This window comes from Rhinolophus ferrumequinum, chromosome 10 (genome assembly GCF_004115265.2).
Source record: "Rhinolophus ferrumequinum isolate MPI-CBG mRhiFer1 chromosome 10, mRhiFer1_v1.p, whole genome shotgun sequence".
Lineage (NCBI taxonomy): Eukaryota > Metazoa > Chordata > Mammalia > Chiroptera > Rhinolophidae > Rhinolophus > Rhinolophus ferrumequinum.
The window spans coordinates 17,229,730-17,245,876 of NC_046293.1; the positions used below are offsets into that span (position 1 = coordinate 17,229,730).

Sequence of the window (16,147 nt, forward strand, 5' to 3'; positions counted from 1 at the left end):
TGCAAGCCGCCATCTCCACTGCACACGTGCACACACCTACACAGGCTGTGAAAAGCTCACTTGCAATCCACCCCTCCTCCTTTCCCACCCAGAGTCTGAACTTTCACAGTGAATAAAGTGAATTAACAAGTAGAAAATTAACAAGTAGGAAAAAAAACCCTGCATGAATGCCACATAGACAAGCCCTGAAGGAAAACTGACTTGGATTATTTCAATATGTCAAAATTTTTACAATGAGAACTAAAATTTTTTCAGGCTATATTCTACTTAGCTTGCTGATATACTTATTTTTTTAATTATTCATAAACAAGCAAACAAACAAGAGGTAGTGATTTGAATATGCTGTTTGATTCCAGAACAGCCCTCGATCCCTAAACAATAGTGCTTCTTAATAATTGCCTCAATTTGTCTCTCTCCTTATTTCCCAGTGTACAGTCATCAAGATTTAACCTTCAGCTAGCCCGTTCCACTTAAACAACATCCTCAGAATCTATTGCTTACCTTAATACATTTCTTTAGATTATTAAAGAAGGACAGATTTCACAAAATGCTCAAGCAGTAACATTGGCAAAATTTAGATACAGATTGTAATGGGGAGCAAAGGAAAGAGACTGTACAATGACCCTTATATTTAGTGACTGAGTGAACGATGACAGGTCACTGAGACGAAGAATACGAATAGGAAGGTAAACTGAAGGAGCAAACAATGTGGTCCAAAAACTGACGTGGAGACAATAATGGGACGTTAAGGTAAAATGTCCAGTGAGTCCCTGATTATACCAAAGCCAGACTCAGTAGAGAGGTCTGGCACATAACTACTGGGGAAACAACATAAGGGAAGTATATCCAGGGAAAGTGGGTAAAATGGCGCACACTGGAAGCTATCGATAAAGTGTATAACAAAGAGAGTTCCTAAAATACAAGTAGAACACTTTCAACAAGAATGAGATAAAAGCGACTAGAAAGCAAAATAGCAAAGGATATAAACAGTTTAAGAAGAGGACATCCATATGATCAACTAAGCATTTAAAAAGATGTTTAAATGCTCCAGTTATCAGAAAAAACAAAATGAAGTCCTTTTTCTCTTTTCTAATGAATTTTGACAGCATCTAAATTGGAGAGGTAAGAAAATGGTATTCTCCTACACCATTCACATAAACGTAATTCTAACAGACAAGTTGAAGAGCAGTAGGGTAGTATCAAGTCAAATTACAGATGCATCTATCATATGACTATATGCGGCCTACAGAACCTCTTGTTCAGTGAACAGACATCTCATTTCAGTGCAGAAATGTTTGTAATATTAAAAATTTCAAACAACCCAGAGGACTGAAAATGAATAAAATGTATCAACGAAGGATGACTGTTAAAATGAATGAATTAGATCAACTTTTCTATCAGTACCTGAAGAGGTCTTGAAAACAATGCGGGATGATAAAAACAAGATGCAGAAAGAATGTATAAAGAATGCATACCATCTGTTATAATTGTATAAGAGACACATTAACATACACGTATGTGTCTGGATATGCAGAGAAACCCCTCCTAGTAAGAAATACCTAAAACTACAGGAGAAAATAGGAAAAGCATGACTGAATTGTCCATAAGAGAAATTACAAAAGGTCAAAAATAATAAGAAGTGCCAATATAGAGGGATAAGCCAATATAAGTGGGAATATAAGTGCCAATATAGAGGGAAATGGTGGGGCCTGCATTTCCCTGTTATTTACCAGTCCCTGGCACTCAAGAAAACCTGGTTTTTATGAAACCTGAGCACAAAATTTAGGAGACAGAGCTGAGTACAAGAAAGGCAGGAAGCTGGACCAGAGACTTTCCCTGCCCATACAAGCCAAAGCCTCTAAAGGCCAACTCTCTTATAATATGTCCACTAGAAAAAAAAATCTGCATGGCGGAAGGTGGTGGTTAAGACACCTTCCTGTAAAGGCATTTTTGAAGTATCCTCAGTATGTGCCTACTAGCTAATTTCTGCTGCGATGGGGACAGCACTCATCTACCTTGGCAGAAAATTGGAGGTTTATTCCCTGGAGAGGATAAAATACAGCCTATGGACTGAAGAGTGTGCAGCTGAGGAGAGGAATACCTGAATGAAAACCATAGGAATCACATGACCGTTTATATTCTAAATTTTGACACGCCTTTCAGGCTCCCAACACATTGCTAGCTCAACTTCATACCATTCATGCAGGAGGAAAGAAGACTCTTTTCTGAGGAATCTGTTCCCAAAGGGATTTCCTAAATACATCACATTAAAGCAACCCCTCCGCCAACCAAATGGCCGGGTCAGATCAGGATGACAAGCCCTAACCCTGGACACAGAGTGTCCAATAAGCATTTCAGTGACTCTAGTGGCCCAGGATCATCATGAAGAAAGTCTCTAATAGGAAGAAAGGAAATCCTTCCCAAATAAAACTAAGAAAAACAAAAAAACTTAGAGGAAACAGATTATGTAAGAAGAAAAAATACTCAACAAAATATTATTAATGATCTCAAAGGAGAAAATACATCCTTGAAGCAAGAACAGTATATTTTAAAAAGAGAGATAACAAAAAAAAGAGCTTTTGGATATAAAAAGGATAACAGCAGAAAATCCAACAATTATCAAACCAAAAACTATTAAATATTGAATATCTTACTGAACATTGGTTGGAAGAAAAGCAAAACAGGGTGAATGAATAAATAAACTGATAAAGCCACACAATGGAAAATTATTCACTGCTAAAAGGAAATGAGCTATGAAACCATAAAAAATTATGGAGGAACTTAAATGCATATTACTAAGTGAAGAAGCCTTAAAACCTGAAAGGCTACGTACTGCATGATTCCAACTACATGACATTCTAAAGAAGGCAAAACTATGGAGGCAATAAAAAATGGTCACCAGGGATTGGGGAGAAGGAAGGATGAATAGGTAGAACACAAAGGATTTTTAAGGCAGTGAAACTATTTTGAGCAATACTATAATAGTGGTTACATATCATTATACATTTGTCAAGACCCATAGAATGTACACCAAGAGGAATAAAGACTTAAGTCTGTTGCTTACTATCATATGGTTCACACAGAGTAATAATTACAATATGTATATACATGTGTATATTTTTATTTATATATACATCAAAAAATATAAAAAGAATGGTATTGCAAATGTGACAAAATGTTAATAATTGGTGAATCTAAATGAAGGGCATATAGGAGTTCAGTGTAGTATTAGTGTAACTGTTCTGGAAGTTTAATATTTTTTTCAAAATAAAATGTCAGAAAAGTACTACTTCCATTTTTTTCCAACAAACCTAAGTAAAATTGAGTTCTAACAATGACTGTAATTAAAAATGAGGAACAAACAAATTGGACATATAACTACGATCACTATCACCCTGTCAGCTACACCGGTCCTTGCGCATGTTCCCAAACTCTTCTCTTGGGTCTCCTGCCACAGGACCTCTGCATATGCTGCTCCTCCATCCTCATCATGACCCCCCGACTCATCTGCCTAGTTCACCCCTCTCTTTCCATTAGGGCTCCGCTTGATCTGACCGGGTCAACTCCCTGGTCTCATAGTATCGTCTACATCTTCTTCTCACAGCTATAATTTTGCATTTCTTTGGATTCTTTTCTTCTTAACGTCTGCCTCACCTACTAGGCAATAAGCTTCATGAAGGCAGGAGCCATGTCTGGTTTGCTTACCATTTTTTTAATAACTCCAACACTTATCACACTGCCTGGTGGCACATAGTAGAAGCTCAAAGAAAAAAGACAAAAGAAAAAAAAGAAAGGAGAGAGGAAAAGGAGGGAGGGAAGAAGGGAGGAAGAAAGAAATCTGTGGAAGGGAGGAAGAGAGGAAAGAAATTAATATTTCTATGAAGAGCCATAATTGGCCTCCTTGCTGTTCCTTGAACATGCCCTTGTATCTGCTGTTCCCTTTGCCTGGTCGTCCCTTTCCACCTAAATCCCCATGACTAGCTCCTTCTTCCCATCTTTCAAATCCGTGCTCAAATGGCAACTTCTAGATGAGGTCTTTGACCACCCTATTTCAAATTGCAAGAGCTCCTCCACCCCAAACTCCTTCTACTCTTTAGTTGGATCTCTGTTTTGCTTTTCTGTGTCGCACTTATTACGACATAAAATACTAAATATCTTACTTAGTAGAGTATTATCTATTTCTCCTGACTAGAGGATTAATTCCATAGGAGCAGGGATTTCCTTCAGTGCTATATTCCTAATACTTAGAAAATTGTCCAGCCAATAGTAAAAACTCAGTAACTATTTGTTGAAAGAATGACTGACTGACTAACTGACTGACTAAATAAGATAGAATTTTGTCAAAATTTTTCTATGTTCAAAATTTATCTTCATGTACATTGTTTTAAATATGCAAAACTGCCAACTATCCATGCGTAGGAAAAATTATCTCTTGTTTTAAGGTCACATAATTCCTAATTTTTAGGTGTTAAAATATTCTTCCTTTTTCAAAATGATGGTTCTAGTAATTATTTTTTCTCAATGGCCTTATTTGCAAACATGAGAAATGTTCGAACCAGTCAACGTCTAATTTTTTTTGGAAATTTTACTAATATGTGAAATCAAAAAGCCTGTACTGACATACAGGATTGAAATAATTCATCAGAATGTCATTTCACTATCTATTTCACAACAGACCCATGAATACCAATTCCACCCATCCAAAATCTTCTTCCCTAGTCAAGACGGTTCTCCTTACCATCTTCAAACCATCATGATTTTGATGCCCCTGGCTGCTTCTTCTGAGCTTTCCCCTTCCTTCATTCCTTCTTTAAACCCTTCCCATCCAAAGACTACCCTTCCTTTATACTATCCACAAGTCTTTCCTTACCACTCAGCCTACATTTATCCTTCTTTCATGGGTACACTTCTACCCCTTTAGGTAGAGCTCATTCCAAACACTAGTTTGGGCCACACCAACTACGTAAAAATCACTTCAGGGAGATTAAACAAAGACGATTTCCATGGTCAATGCAGATTAAGAGAATCAGAATTTCCAAGATTGGGATACAGGGGCCAATATATTTCAAAAGCCCTCCCAAATTATTCTGATTCATAGCCTGGCTTAGGAATAATTAATCTATAACATAGAGTCTTAAATTAGTCGTAAAATACTTCGCTTATATTAAGTAAACATTACTTATGTGTGCTTTCCAGAAACTTTCGTCTCTAGAGACGAAAGGAAGTCATAAAATAAAAATAATTTTTAACCCTAATCATATTAGTTGCATGTTTAACTTAGGACTTCAAACTAAACATCAAATGTGCATACCCCTATGTTAAATTATACATAGGAAGACCTTAATTTTGAAACAAATCATTTCAAATCCAAGAGTAACTTTTGATACATATATGCAGAAGCATTTGTGAATGTCCATTGATATTACCATAGGAGGGCATCTGTTGCAAAAAAAAAAAAAATGAATGTAATGAAGTTTATTCAAATGGGCAGCAACCAAAATTCACTCAAAAAAAAAAGTTAACCTAAATACAGTCTACTAACCTGTTTGTTGTTCTCTGCCATGGAAAGCTGCAATGTCAAGAGCATGGAGTCTGCACCACATACAGTAGTTCTCTCCGAATCACAAAGTGTGTGCCAATTCCTTCTGAAGTCTTTAATCATATCCAAGACAGACTTCTGATTAAGCACAGACATCCTCTTAAATTAGGACAGAATGCAATGTTAAAAAGCTTTATTCTAATTGGAAATTAATATTTAACATGTGTAGCAAGCAGAGTTAGAGAAAAATAAGTAATAAATGAGAGGTCATTTCATATTTACTAAGATTGCTTTTAATTAAATTTAGGAGAACAGAATAAAACAATTTCTGCCCAATCATATTTTCCTCTCCTTTCATTTCTTAAGCCAAATCTTTTGAAACAACAAAATACATCCTTCAATCTGAAAATTCTTACAAAACAGATACACCAATTCTACAAACTTATAATTATAGACACAAACATAGCTAATTAAAAATATTTGTTTTGAAATAGATGGTAATATCTGTGGTAGATTGGGGGGGTGGAAAGCCAATTTCCTCCCATCCTTATATTATCCCCAAAGAGATGGTGTATTTTTCCACCCCTTTGAATCTGGGTCGGTCTCGTGACTTGATTTGGCCAATAGCATGTGGCAAGAATGACACTGTGGGAGTTCCAAGCCTAGACCTCAAAAGGCCCATGTAGAAAGGAGTTAATGCAGCAGGCCTGAGTGCTATCCTTTCAAAGGCCTGCTTACAAGGTTGGCCCTTGGCTAGCGTCGGGGAACTTAGATTTCAGGAGGGTTTCCGGGAACAGTGGCTCACTGTGCCTACACTGTTTGTACAAACAATACAGTTTATGCTGAACACATGCTTCCCTCTCAGTCTGGAATTTTGGAACAGAGACAGAGGGTGCCTACGTGTTCAGCCCCAGCAAAAACCCTGGGCACTGAATCTCTAAAGAGCTTCCCTGACAGACAACAAATGTGTTGTCACAACTTGTTGCTAGAGGAATTAAGCAAGTCCTGCCTGACACCACTAAGAGGACTTTCGGAAGCTTCTGCCTGGTCTCCACTGGACTTCGCCCCATGCACTTTCTCCCTTTGCTTATATTGCCTCATATCTTTTTGCTGTTATAAATTATAGCCATGAGTATGACTATATGCTGAATTCTCTGAGTCCTCTTAGCAAACCAAGGCGGACTTAGCAAGACCAGGTGGTCTTGGGGGCCACCTGACCTAAAACCTTGAAGCTTTAGCTCTTCCTCTCCTGCTATTCTCAGATGTGGAGAAGTCCAAGCTAGTCTACTGGAGAGGTCATATGAAGGAGATCCAAGGCGCTCCAACTGACAACCAATATCACAGAAACGTCAGTGAGGTTATCTTAAGACTACGTAGCTCCAATCAACCTGCCTAATGAACTGCAGCCACATGAGCGATCCCAGAAAAGGCCAGCAGAACGACCTAGGTGAGTCCAGCGCAAATTGCTGATCCACAGAATCAGAAGCAAATATGTTGTTTTAATGCCACTAAGTTTTGGGGTGGTTATACAGCAATAAATAACCAACAGAATAGGTCATTTAGGAGCTTTCTTGGCGCCAAATCCTTTTTAAGAACTTAAGACTTATTACCTCATTCAATCTTCGCACGAGTCCTGTGAGGAAGGTCTATTATTCTCCTCATTTTATATCTAAAGAAAGTGATGCCCCATGTCACTCAGCTAGCAAATGGTCAAACAGACCTAAACCCAAGATACCTGCCTAACTCCATAAGCTGTGCTCTTTAATCACTATGCTACCTAACTTCTCCTGATCGATAAAAGCCTTTTTAAATAACTGGATATAGTTCCAAGGTTTTACGTACCTAAGCCTATGTAAGGCATTCAATTCCTTTCTCTGAGTTTACAGAGATGCCTAAAAGTTTGGGGTTTTCCTCCTACTTTAAGTACCCAAGTCTCCAATATATGCACAGGCCATTATCTTATTTTGGGCATTTTACCATACACATCCCATTTACTTACTCTTTCTGTGATTTTTTCTTCCTTTTTTATGTGGCATAAACAAAATCCCATATATTTACTGTGTATCTTGGGTTTATGTGATAAAAAGGAGTGGGGGCATTTAAAAAAAAAAAGGGCATATGCCATCTACAAAATAGTAATTCATAGACGTAATTACCGATGTCACATAAAAATACAGTTATAAGAATGTATATTAAAGTATCTATATAAATACAAATCCTAGTAAATAGCTAAGAATTATATTTCTCTTCAAAATATCCCCCTATGTCTCCTAAGGAAAAAAAAAAACTTCGGTGATGTGATCAATTTGTCTAAAATAAACCTTTGGTAGTAAACTATTCACTGGTATTATTTAAAGGTACTATGAGTTCAGATTGCTAAGAATGAAGACTAATCTGGAATTAGACTGTTCTAAATCCTGGCTCCACTTTCTAGTTGTAAGATCTTTACCAAGTTATGTCACTTCTCCCTGCCTCAGCTTCCTTGCACTGAAAATAAAAATATTAACAGTTCCTATCTCACAGGGTTTTGTGAAAAGCAAATGACACAAATATAAGATAAGCTTTTAGAACAGTGCCTGGCACATATAAAAGCCAAAAATCTCATCCAGGAGTCAGCACACTTTTTGGAAAGTGCCAAATAGCAAATATTTGAGGAGTCCAGGCCATAGTCTTCTGGCACAACTATCAACTTGACCTTGCCGTGTGAAAATAGCCACGGACAATACATAAACAAATGAGCTTCAACAAAACTTAATAACAACTGAAATTTGAATTTCATATAATTTCTACACTTTTTCACACAGCACAAAATATTCTTCTTCTTTAGATCTTTTTCCCCCCAACCATTTAAACATGTAAAACCTATTCTTAGCAAGGGAAATGGCGACGCAAAAACAGGCAGTGCGGAGGATTTGCCAACCCTGCTCTAGTCTCAGCTCTTCCAGTAGCTAGCTAGCTGTGTGAGTCTAGGCAATAAATAAGCTTCACACCTGACTGCCTAGGTAGAGGTATCATCAAAGAGAAAACAGGAATAATACCTTCCGGCCAGTTTCAAGGAGTCAATGAGAATGAATATGCACTCTCAGTGTCAGGCTGCACTACACAAAAGCAATAGGAGGCGGCAGCCGTCATTACTCTTGTTCTAAAAAATTGGATTAGAAGCTGTACTAGGCCAAAAATTGAAAAGCAGGAAACTACCACTGGGGAAGCAGTGAGATGATTAAAAGAAGTACACTTTTGAGTCAGACAGACGAGGGTCCACATCCAGGGTCTCCCATTTATTAGCTGTATGCCTTTCGGTATTTAAAATCTCTGAGGAGTATTTATTTTTTCATGTGCAAAAAGGGGAGGATATCTCCTACCTCATAAAATCATGAGACGTCAGTGAGACAAGTAAATAATCCACCTAGTGCCTGCACTCAGTAAGTACTCAATAAAAAAATAGCAGTCGTTGCTGCTACCGTTATCATTGTCAGAATGTGTGTCCTAAATGGCCCCTGAGAGAATATAAAAGGGAAAGGACGAATGGAGCGGACTTGGAGTCTGCCTATGTTTTGGGAGTCGGACCCTGGCTTCCTGCCTAATGAATCTAAGTAGGGCACTAAGGGCCTCAGTCTTCAGCTCCACTCGTTACTAGATACGGCAAACTGTTCAACACACCCAGACCCAGTCAGGCTAAAGAGCGCAGCCACAGCACAAATAATACCCTAAACGGTCACATGACGCTTGGCTGTCACCAGAAAACTAGCGGCCTGAATCACCACTTAACGTGTGACAGGAGAGTAAGGAAAGGCGAGACTCACCTGGCTCGGGGGAGAAGCTGGGGGTGCAAATGCAACAGAAGTAAGGCGCCGCCCAGCTGCAGTCTCTCTACGATTCGAATACTCCCGGGTTACATTTTAAATCTCGCGGGAGCGTCTGGGAGCCAATCGCCGCTCCCGCCCTCTGACCCGGAAGCCGAATCGACGTGAGCGGCGGGAACCCCGGGTGGAGACCAGCTACCATCTGGCCGCTTCCCGGTTTCCTCCGGTGCGTATCAAGGCGCCCAAGGGGTCGGGCCGCTTCGCTACCAAATGCCTCAAGCTCCCCGGGCGGTTGTCCACCCCTCTTCCCTCCGACCTCAGGCTCGGGGAGGTGGTAGCGGGGTCTCACGGGGCCTGCCGACCATTGGAGAGGCGTCGGGGCTCTTTGCAGTAACTTCTTTTATTCCCTCCCTCCTCTACCCTTCCCGTTTTAGAGGGGCAAGTGCAGCCCGCCCCGTACTGCGAGACCCTGACAATGTAGTGAGATTGGGCACTACTTTAATGAGCAGTAGGGGACCGAATATCCTAACATCGAATCTTTTGCACTTCCCACACCACTGTGCCTCTGAGGGCATCTCACCTGCTGGTCACCCTTAACAAATGATCAGTCCAGGATGCCCACTTGCAAGAGTACTAGTTTATAGGCACCCAGAGGTGGGGCTCATCTGAATCTCAGTAAATACTCATCAGGCACTTGATAATGTTTGTTGCCGAACCCAACTTTTCAGGACAACTGCATCCAATTAAAAACAACAACACAACTCTTTAGAATCGGTAAATCTCATCTGGAAGTGGTACTTCCAGAGTGCACACCAGGCCACTACAGGTTAGTTGACTTTCATGCCTGGTTTTTTGAGTATTATTTTTATATTACACATTTTGGCACTCCTTCCAGATCCTGTATTTTGTATCTGCCAATGTTGTAGCACTTTCACACTGAACCTTAACTATCCCTGGATTGTGAGCTCCTTCGAGGCCAAGAGCTCTAGCACTGGTGTCCAACACATAGTAAAGTTTTCAAATTCTGGCTTGTCTTATGAGCTTGGCAAACTAGTTAATGTACTAACGTCTTGATTTCTTCATCTATAAAATGGGAACCATTGGTAGTACCTCCCTCTTAGGTTTATGCAAATATTTGGTGTGACAGTGTCAGTAAAATGCTTAACATGGCACCTGCAGTTAGTGCTCTGTCAATGTTAACTATCAGTAATTTTTTATAAATATATTTACTATTAAAGTGATTTCATCTTCATGTACTCTTTTAGACAGTCTAAACAAAATTATGGCGACTTATGCTGCAGGTAACATTCACAAAGTAAATAAATACATTAATTTTTTTGAGCTGTCTTTGGAATTTGCAATACCATGTTCTTATTTTGATTCGTTTGCTGAAAGTGAGTAACGTTGCTGGTTTCTATCCAACTGTATCTGCTGTAATCCACAGTTTCGTGACCTTGTGCAGTAGAAGGCTGTTTTTACAACTGCTCAAGATTTGACATACAAGATGAAGCAAGATGCCACAAGAAATGCTGCCTACACTGTGGATTGTGAAGATTACGTACATGTGGTAGAATTTAATCCCTTTGAGAGTGGGGATTCAGGAAATCTAATTGCATATGGTGGCAATAATTACGTGGTCATTGGCATGTGTAACTTTCAGGTTAGTGTACAAAACTACGGGGAATCACAGTGACACTATTTCACTGATAAGAAAGGTTATACAAACTTTAGTAAAATTTTCCAAAACTTTGAAAATATGTTGAGTTTGAATGTTAAAAAAAAAAAAAAAAGACAGACATGAAGAACTACAGAGAAAGACATTCTTAGTAATATATGCCTGAGATTTGTGTAAACATTAAATAGTGAAAAAGAAGAATATAACATTTCTCGTTTGCCTCATGATTAGAAATGGAATATTTTCATAATTGAAGGTTGTGATTAACTGACTACTAGTATATATGGAAAACACCAATTAAAGTAGATCTAATTAATTATTTAATCCAATTTTTCTACATCCCTGTTTGAGAAGGAAACAAACTAATGTTGAGAGTCTAAAAAAAGATCCTCCAGGAGATTTTATAACTCATTATTTCTTTTTTTCCTATTAATATGCTCTCATACTTTTCATCCACCTAAAGCATACATCTAGAGTATACAAAGTATGGAATCATATTAATTGAACAGGGAGTTTCGCATAGTCATTAAGACAGTGAACTCTGCTGTCAAAATGCCTATGTTTTTATTCCTGTCTGGCTTTACCTCTTAATAGATATATGATTGTCAGCAGGTACTTAACCTCTCTTCTATAAAAATGAGGAAAATAATTCTTAATTGGGTTTTGTAAGAATGTAATGAATTAGTACATATGAAGTTCCTGGAAGACATCTGGCACTCTTAATACATGTTTTAGCTGTCATTGATTTGGTGAACAGTGACACACAGGCTCAGTCCCATATTTAATCACCAAACTTAAGATTGCTTTGTGGTGAGCACATCCATGTTTTCTGACAGGAAAGCTAGTTCTACATGTAAGAGAGACTTTGAACAATAAGGGCTCAACTATCAGGAATCACTGGTTAATCTTTTACCAGAATGTTATTCATAGCACAGTATTTCTCAAATTAAGATTAACTAGTAAGGTAATTTGAGAGTGACCAATTGTCAAAGATTTAAAATAACTTTATCTCACTAGAGTGATATAAACATTGTAAATAATATTTCCTCTTCATTCAGGAGGCAGTTCAGTATCTTTCAATGTTTTGACATCATAAATGTAATTTAGCACTTTATAATAAATGTCTAAAGTTATACAAAATTAGACTGCATGCATATTTATCCTAAGGGGAAAGTGTGAATAAAAGGCTTCAGTTTGTTGGTTTCTGAGTAGAAATTATTCCACATTGTCTTTTAGGGTTGGGTTAGGAATTTCTAGCTTTTAGGCTAAATATGACCCTTAGACTGACTTCAGCTGGGCTACCAGGTTAGGATCATAAAAAGTCACATGATTAAGAGAAAATGATAAAACACTCTTGAAAATGTGTGTTTTTCCACAAAAGAACCTACAAAAGAATAAAGCAGCCCCCTGTAGTTGAAACTGTTTACTTCATTACTTTTTAAATTAATGGCTGTGAACATAGAATTGTATTCAAAAATACTGAAAAAATACTAGGTGTGTCTCTAGTTTTATGTTCAGCTAAGAAATATTGAGAAAGTCAAGAAGGAAGAAAAAAATTAGGAAAAAGGTATGGCAGAGGTGATGGGTAGCAGAACGAGAGAAGTTGGAGCAAAAGAGGGAAAATGACAAAATGAGAAAAAAGAACTAGCAAAAACATTTGTAATGCTCCATTATGGTTTGTAGTCATATGCATTCTCCCTGTTGATCCTCACACCTGTGAGATTGGCAGTGTAGGTCTTATCCCCAAACTACCTAAGGAAAGAATTGGATTTTTATTAATTTGGCAAGTTTATTAATTTGGCAAATATTCTGTGCCATGGACTGGAGATATGATTAAACATCTGTTCCTGTCCTCTTGGAGTTTCTGTTCTACTTCAGAGAAGTTCAGAAATTTGTGTAACTAGTAAATGAAAAAACAAGATCTAGACCCCATTTTTAAATCCACTTTCCTTCTGTGCTGCTACTCAGAGAAATTAAAGCCATGGTTCAGACATTTTCGGAGGAGAATTGATTTCTAATAATTTGCCCTTGGGGGTTCAGAATAAATTGCTGCTTCCCTATGACGTTATTTTTTACCTAATTTAACATTACTAAACATTGTTCTTATTCTTTCACGTTAGAACCTTCAAGTTCCATTGCACCCAATTTCATGCCTCCCACTTGTCTTCAGAGAACACTAAAGGTGAATTGAAAGATTTCCACATTCCTCTCAAAAAGGCAATCCTCATTCTAAGACTGTTAGGAAAACACTGCCGATAACGTGAATTTGAATTTCAGCAAAGCATTTTTCAGAATCTCATGGTAGACGTTGAATCTGATGGAAATTTGAGCCGAATGATAGTAGCATTGATTGGTACCAGGCATTTGAAGTGCAGCTCAGGTTTGGGGAACTGGTGATAAGTATGCCAGAAAAAACAAGGACGCTGCCCTCAAGGATATGTTTAAATGTAAGAAAATTTTATAAAAGTCCTGTGTGCAAAGGGGAGAGGGAACATGAAAGTTTCCTTTCAAAAGGTCGTCAATAATGAATCAAGTCCTCTGCTGGGACTTGGATGAAAACACTTGATTTAGGCAAGTACATTCAATTTACATAGAACATGAAACTGAGACAGATACCTAATGCTTTGAATAGCAGATTCATTTAACAATTCTTACTGAATGTCGTGTGCCAGTCTCTGCTCAGAATGCAAATATTGTGGAATAGAGTGAATTAACGGCCCACTTGAACAAGCTAGAATTTAATAAAGATGAATATAAAGTCTTAAAATCATAGACTGCTAGCGCTAAAAGGGAGAATTGTGACTTCTGGTTTTTAGTCACCTGGATGTCCACCATGAATCAGTGCAGTGATTCAACTGCCAGAAGAGCTAATTCAGTGCTATCCAACAGAAATACAATACGAGCCACAAATATAAATCTAAATATTACAGTAACCACATTATGAAACGTGAAAAGCAGCTGAAATTAATGTTTTATTTAGCATATCCAAAACATTTTATGTACAACCAACATAGAAAAATACTAATGAGATACATTCTTTTATACTAAATCTTTGAAGTCTGGTGTGGAGTTTGCACTGTATAAAGTGTACACATCTCAGCTTGAACTACTAGCCACATAGCAAGTGCTTAAAAGCCTCCTTTGGCTGGTGGCTACTGTACTGGACATCACAGCTCTGTATCTTCTGTAAATTGACAGTAATGTTTAATGGGTATCAGGTCTCAGTAGTGTATTAATAATTCAAAGGAGGTTATAATTATTTAAAGACAGATTTCACAGCGGTATTAAAATGTTTAAAACTGTCACGTAAAAAAGGGATTAGACTCAGTGGTAAATATGTTTTGTAGTATTTATCAATTCTGTTGGAGTGGAATTGCTGCTTACAGTGCTTTAAGACTGGTGCTGAACCTCCTCCTTTGAGTGTATTCACCTAGGGGGAATCAGCCATGGCCGAGTATTTGACATCACTGAAATAGACTTACTCTGTATGGTTCCAGAGAGCAAAATTTAGAGCCATGAGTAGAATTTACATTGAAAAAGATCTTGGTTTAATGTTAAAGAGAACTACCCTCAGATGGAATAAGCTCCCCCAAGAAGCAGCCAGTTCCCTCTCACAGAAAGTGCTCAGAGGAGGGTAGTGCAATGTCCTTTTTCACATGTTGTATTAGAGATTCAGGCATTCGATGAAAGAAGTGGACTGGGTAAACTTTACAGTCTTGTCTAACTAAAATTCTGTATTTGGCTTTAAATGGGTGGGGTGGGAAGGACTGCCAATTTCAAATCCTTAGAATAGCCCTTTCATCAACCTGGCTTTACCCCAACCTCAAATATGCTGGAGCCTCGTATAATGATTTGTATTATAGCAAGTTTTCCAAAGTATCTTAATTTCCTGCCTATACAATACTGCCTACACCCAAACTAAACCCAAAATAGCATTTGTCTGCCGATACCACACACACACCCTGGCCTTTTAGTTGGCTCAATGCAAGACATTGCTGCCAGGAAAAAAGGTTTCACTGGTAATACATAAAGCTCAGGCTATACCGTCCCTGGTTTTCTTCATCCCACGACCACCCAATAACTCCATATATACTTTGGATAACAAATCACAGGACCTAATTGTCAACACCATTGTTACAGTAGCAAAATAATGTGTGTTTTGATGGTTAAAAACTTCATATTTAGAAGATTGATTTGTCAAGTGTGGAAAAATAGATGTAACCCAAACTATGAAGTCAACTGTGATTAGGCTTCTAACATTATTTTAAAATTGCTTAGTGGTTGTTGCCTTGGCACATCTGGCTGTTAGCCATACGGTTATTATACACACAAATTATGAAGTAATAAAATTTGACAGTGTTTTTCTTTTCTTGATAAATGCATTTTTATCCTGTTTTCACTTATGGAAAAATTTTTTGCTGTTAACTCTTAAGTTCACCTGAAATGTAAATTTATTTTCAAGGGTTATCTGAATTATGTAGAGAAAGACATGTAATACGTTTGTGAAGAGACTTCGCTAAGATCTCAAAGGCTATCCTGGAAAAATCAACACATCCACTAGATTCGATTAAAGTATATGGTATAAAACTTTGCATTTAGATTCAAGATGAATGGAATTCTTAGAACCGTCCATCAGATAATTCCATTCCATGTAGGTATTCTATTCCATTAAATATCAAGTTTCAGCTGCTCTAGATTTTTTTCCCCCTGATATTTTGTATTCCTATAAATTTTTGTAAAGGATAACTATAGTCACTTAATACAAAAGGTTACTTGGGGAAATTTGTCACATAATCTTTGCTTTAGTCTCTAGACCCAGTTACAGTATTGATTTAAATAACAAAACCATGATTTATTTGTTTTTAAAAATCACAATATTTTAAATTTATAAAATGTATTTTAAAATGTGTATTATTAGAATAATTAAATAGATCCCTGTGTACCTACTACTTAGCTTAAGAAATGGAACATTAGCAATTTTTTTTGAAGAATACCTTGGATATTCTTCCCTTACTGCCTTTCCTTCTCATCCCCAAGAGGTAACCGTCTGAAATTCTGTGTTGGTGATTCCTTGCTTTTCTTTATAGATTTAACCATATCTGTAGGTGTTGCAAATCAATGTTTTCCATG

At 37.7% G+C, this 16,147-nt stretch overlaps 2 protein-coding genes across 5 annotated transcripts in view; one reads left to right on the forward strand and one right to left on the reverse strand.

Moving 5' to 3' along the window:
- The window catches only part of PARPBP (PARP1 binding protein), a 55,059-nt gene extending 45,636 nt beyond the window's left edge, over window positions 1-9,423 (reverse strand). Inside the window, exons 1-2 of one of the 2 annotated variants that reach the window (XM_033118611.1) lie at window positions 9,343-9,423; window positions 5,543-5,698 (exon numbers count right to left, since the gene is read on the reverse strand). In XM_033118611.1, the coding sequence (XP_032974502.1) occupies window positions 5,543-5,695 (153 nt within the window). In that variant the 5' untranslated portion in view covers window positions 5,696-5,698; window positions 9,343-9,423. Of the gene's footprint in view, window positions 1-5,542; window positions 5,699-9,342 lie in introns of those variants that run through there. The other variant, XM_033118612.1, reaches the window with a different exon arrangement.
- Window positions 6,670-16,147, forward strand: part of NUP37 (nucleoporin 37) — a 42,342-nt gene continuing 32,864 nt past the window's right edge. The window contains exons 1-2 of one of the 3 annotated variants that reach the window (XM_033118615.1): window positions 6,670-6,986; window positions 10,787-11,002. In XM_033118615.1, coding sequence (XP_032974506.1) covers window positions 10,847-11,002 — 156 coding nt within the window. In that variant the 5' untranslated portion in view covers window positions 6,670-6,986; window positions 10,787-10,846. Of the gene's footprint in view, window positions 6,987-9,487; window positions 9,569-10,767; window positions 11,003-16,147 lie in introns of those variants that run through there. The other 2 variants (XM_033118613.1, XM_033118614.1) reach the window with 2 other exon arrangements.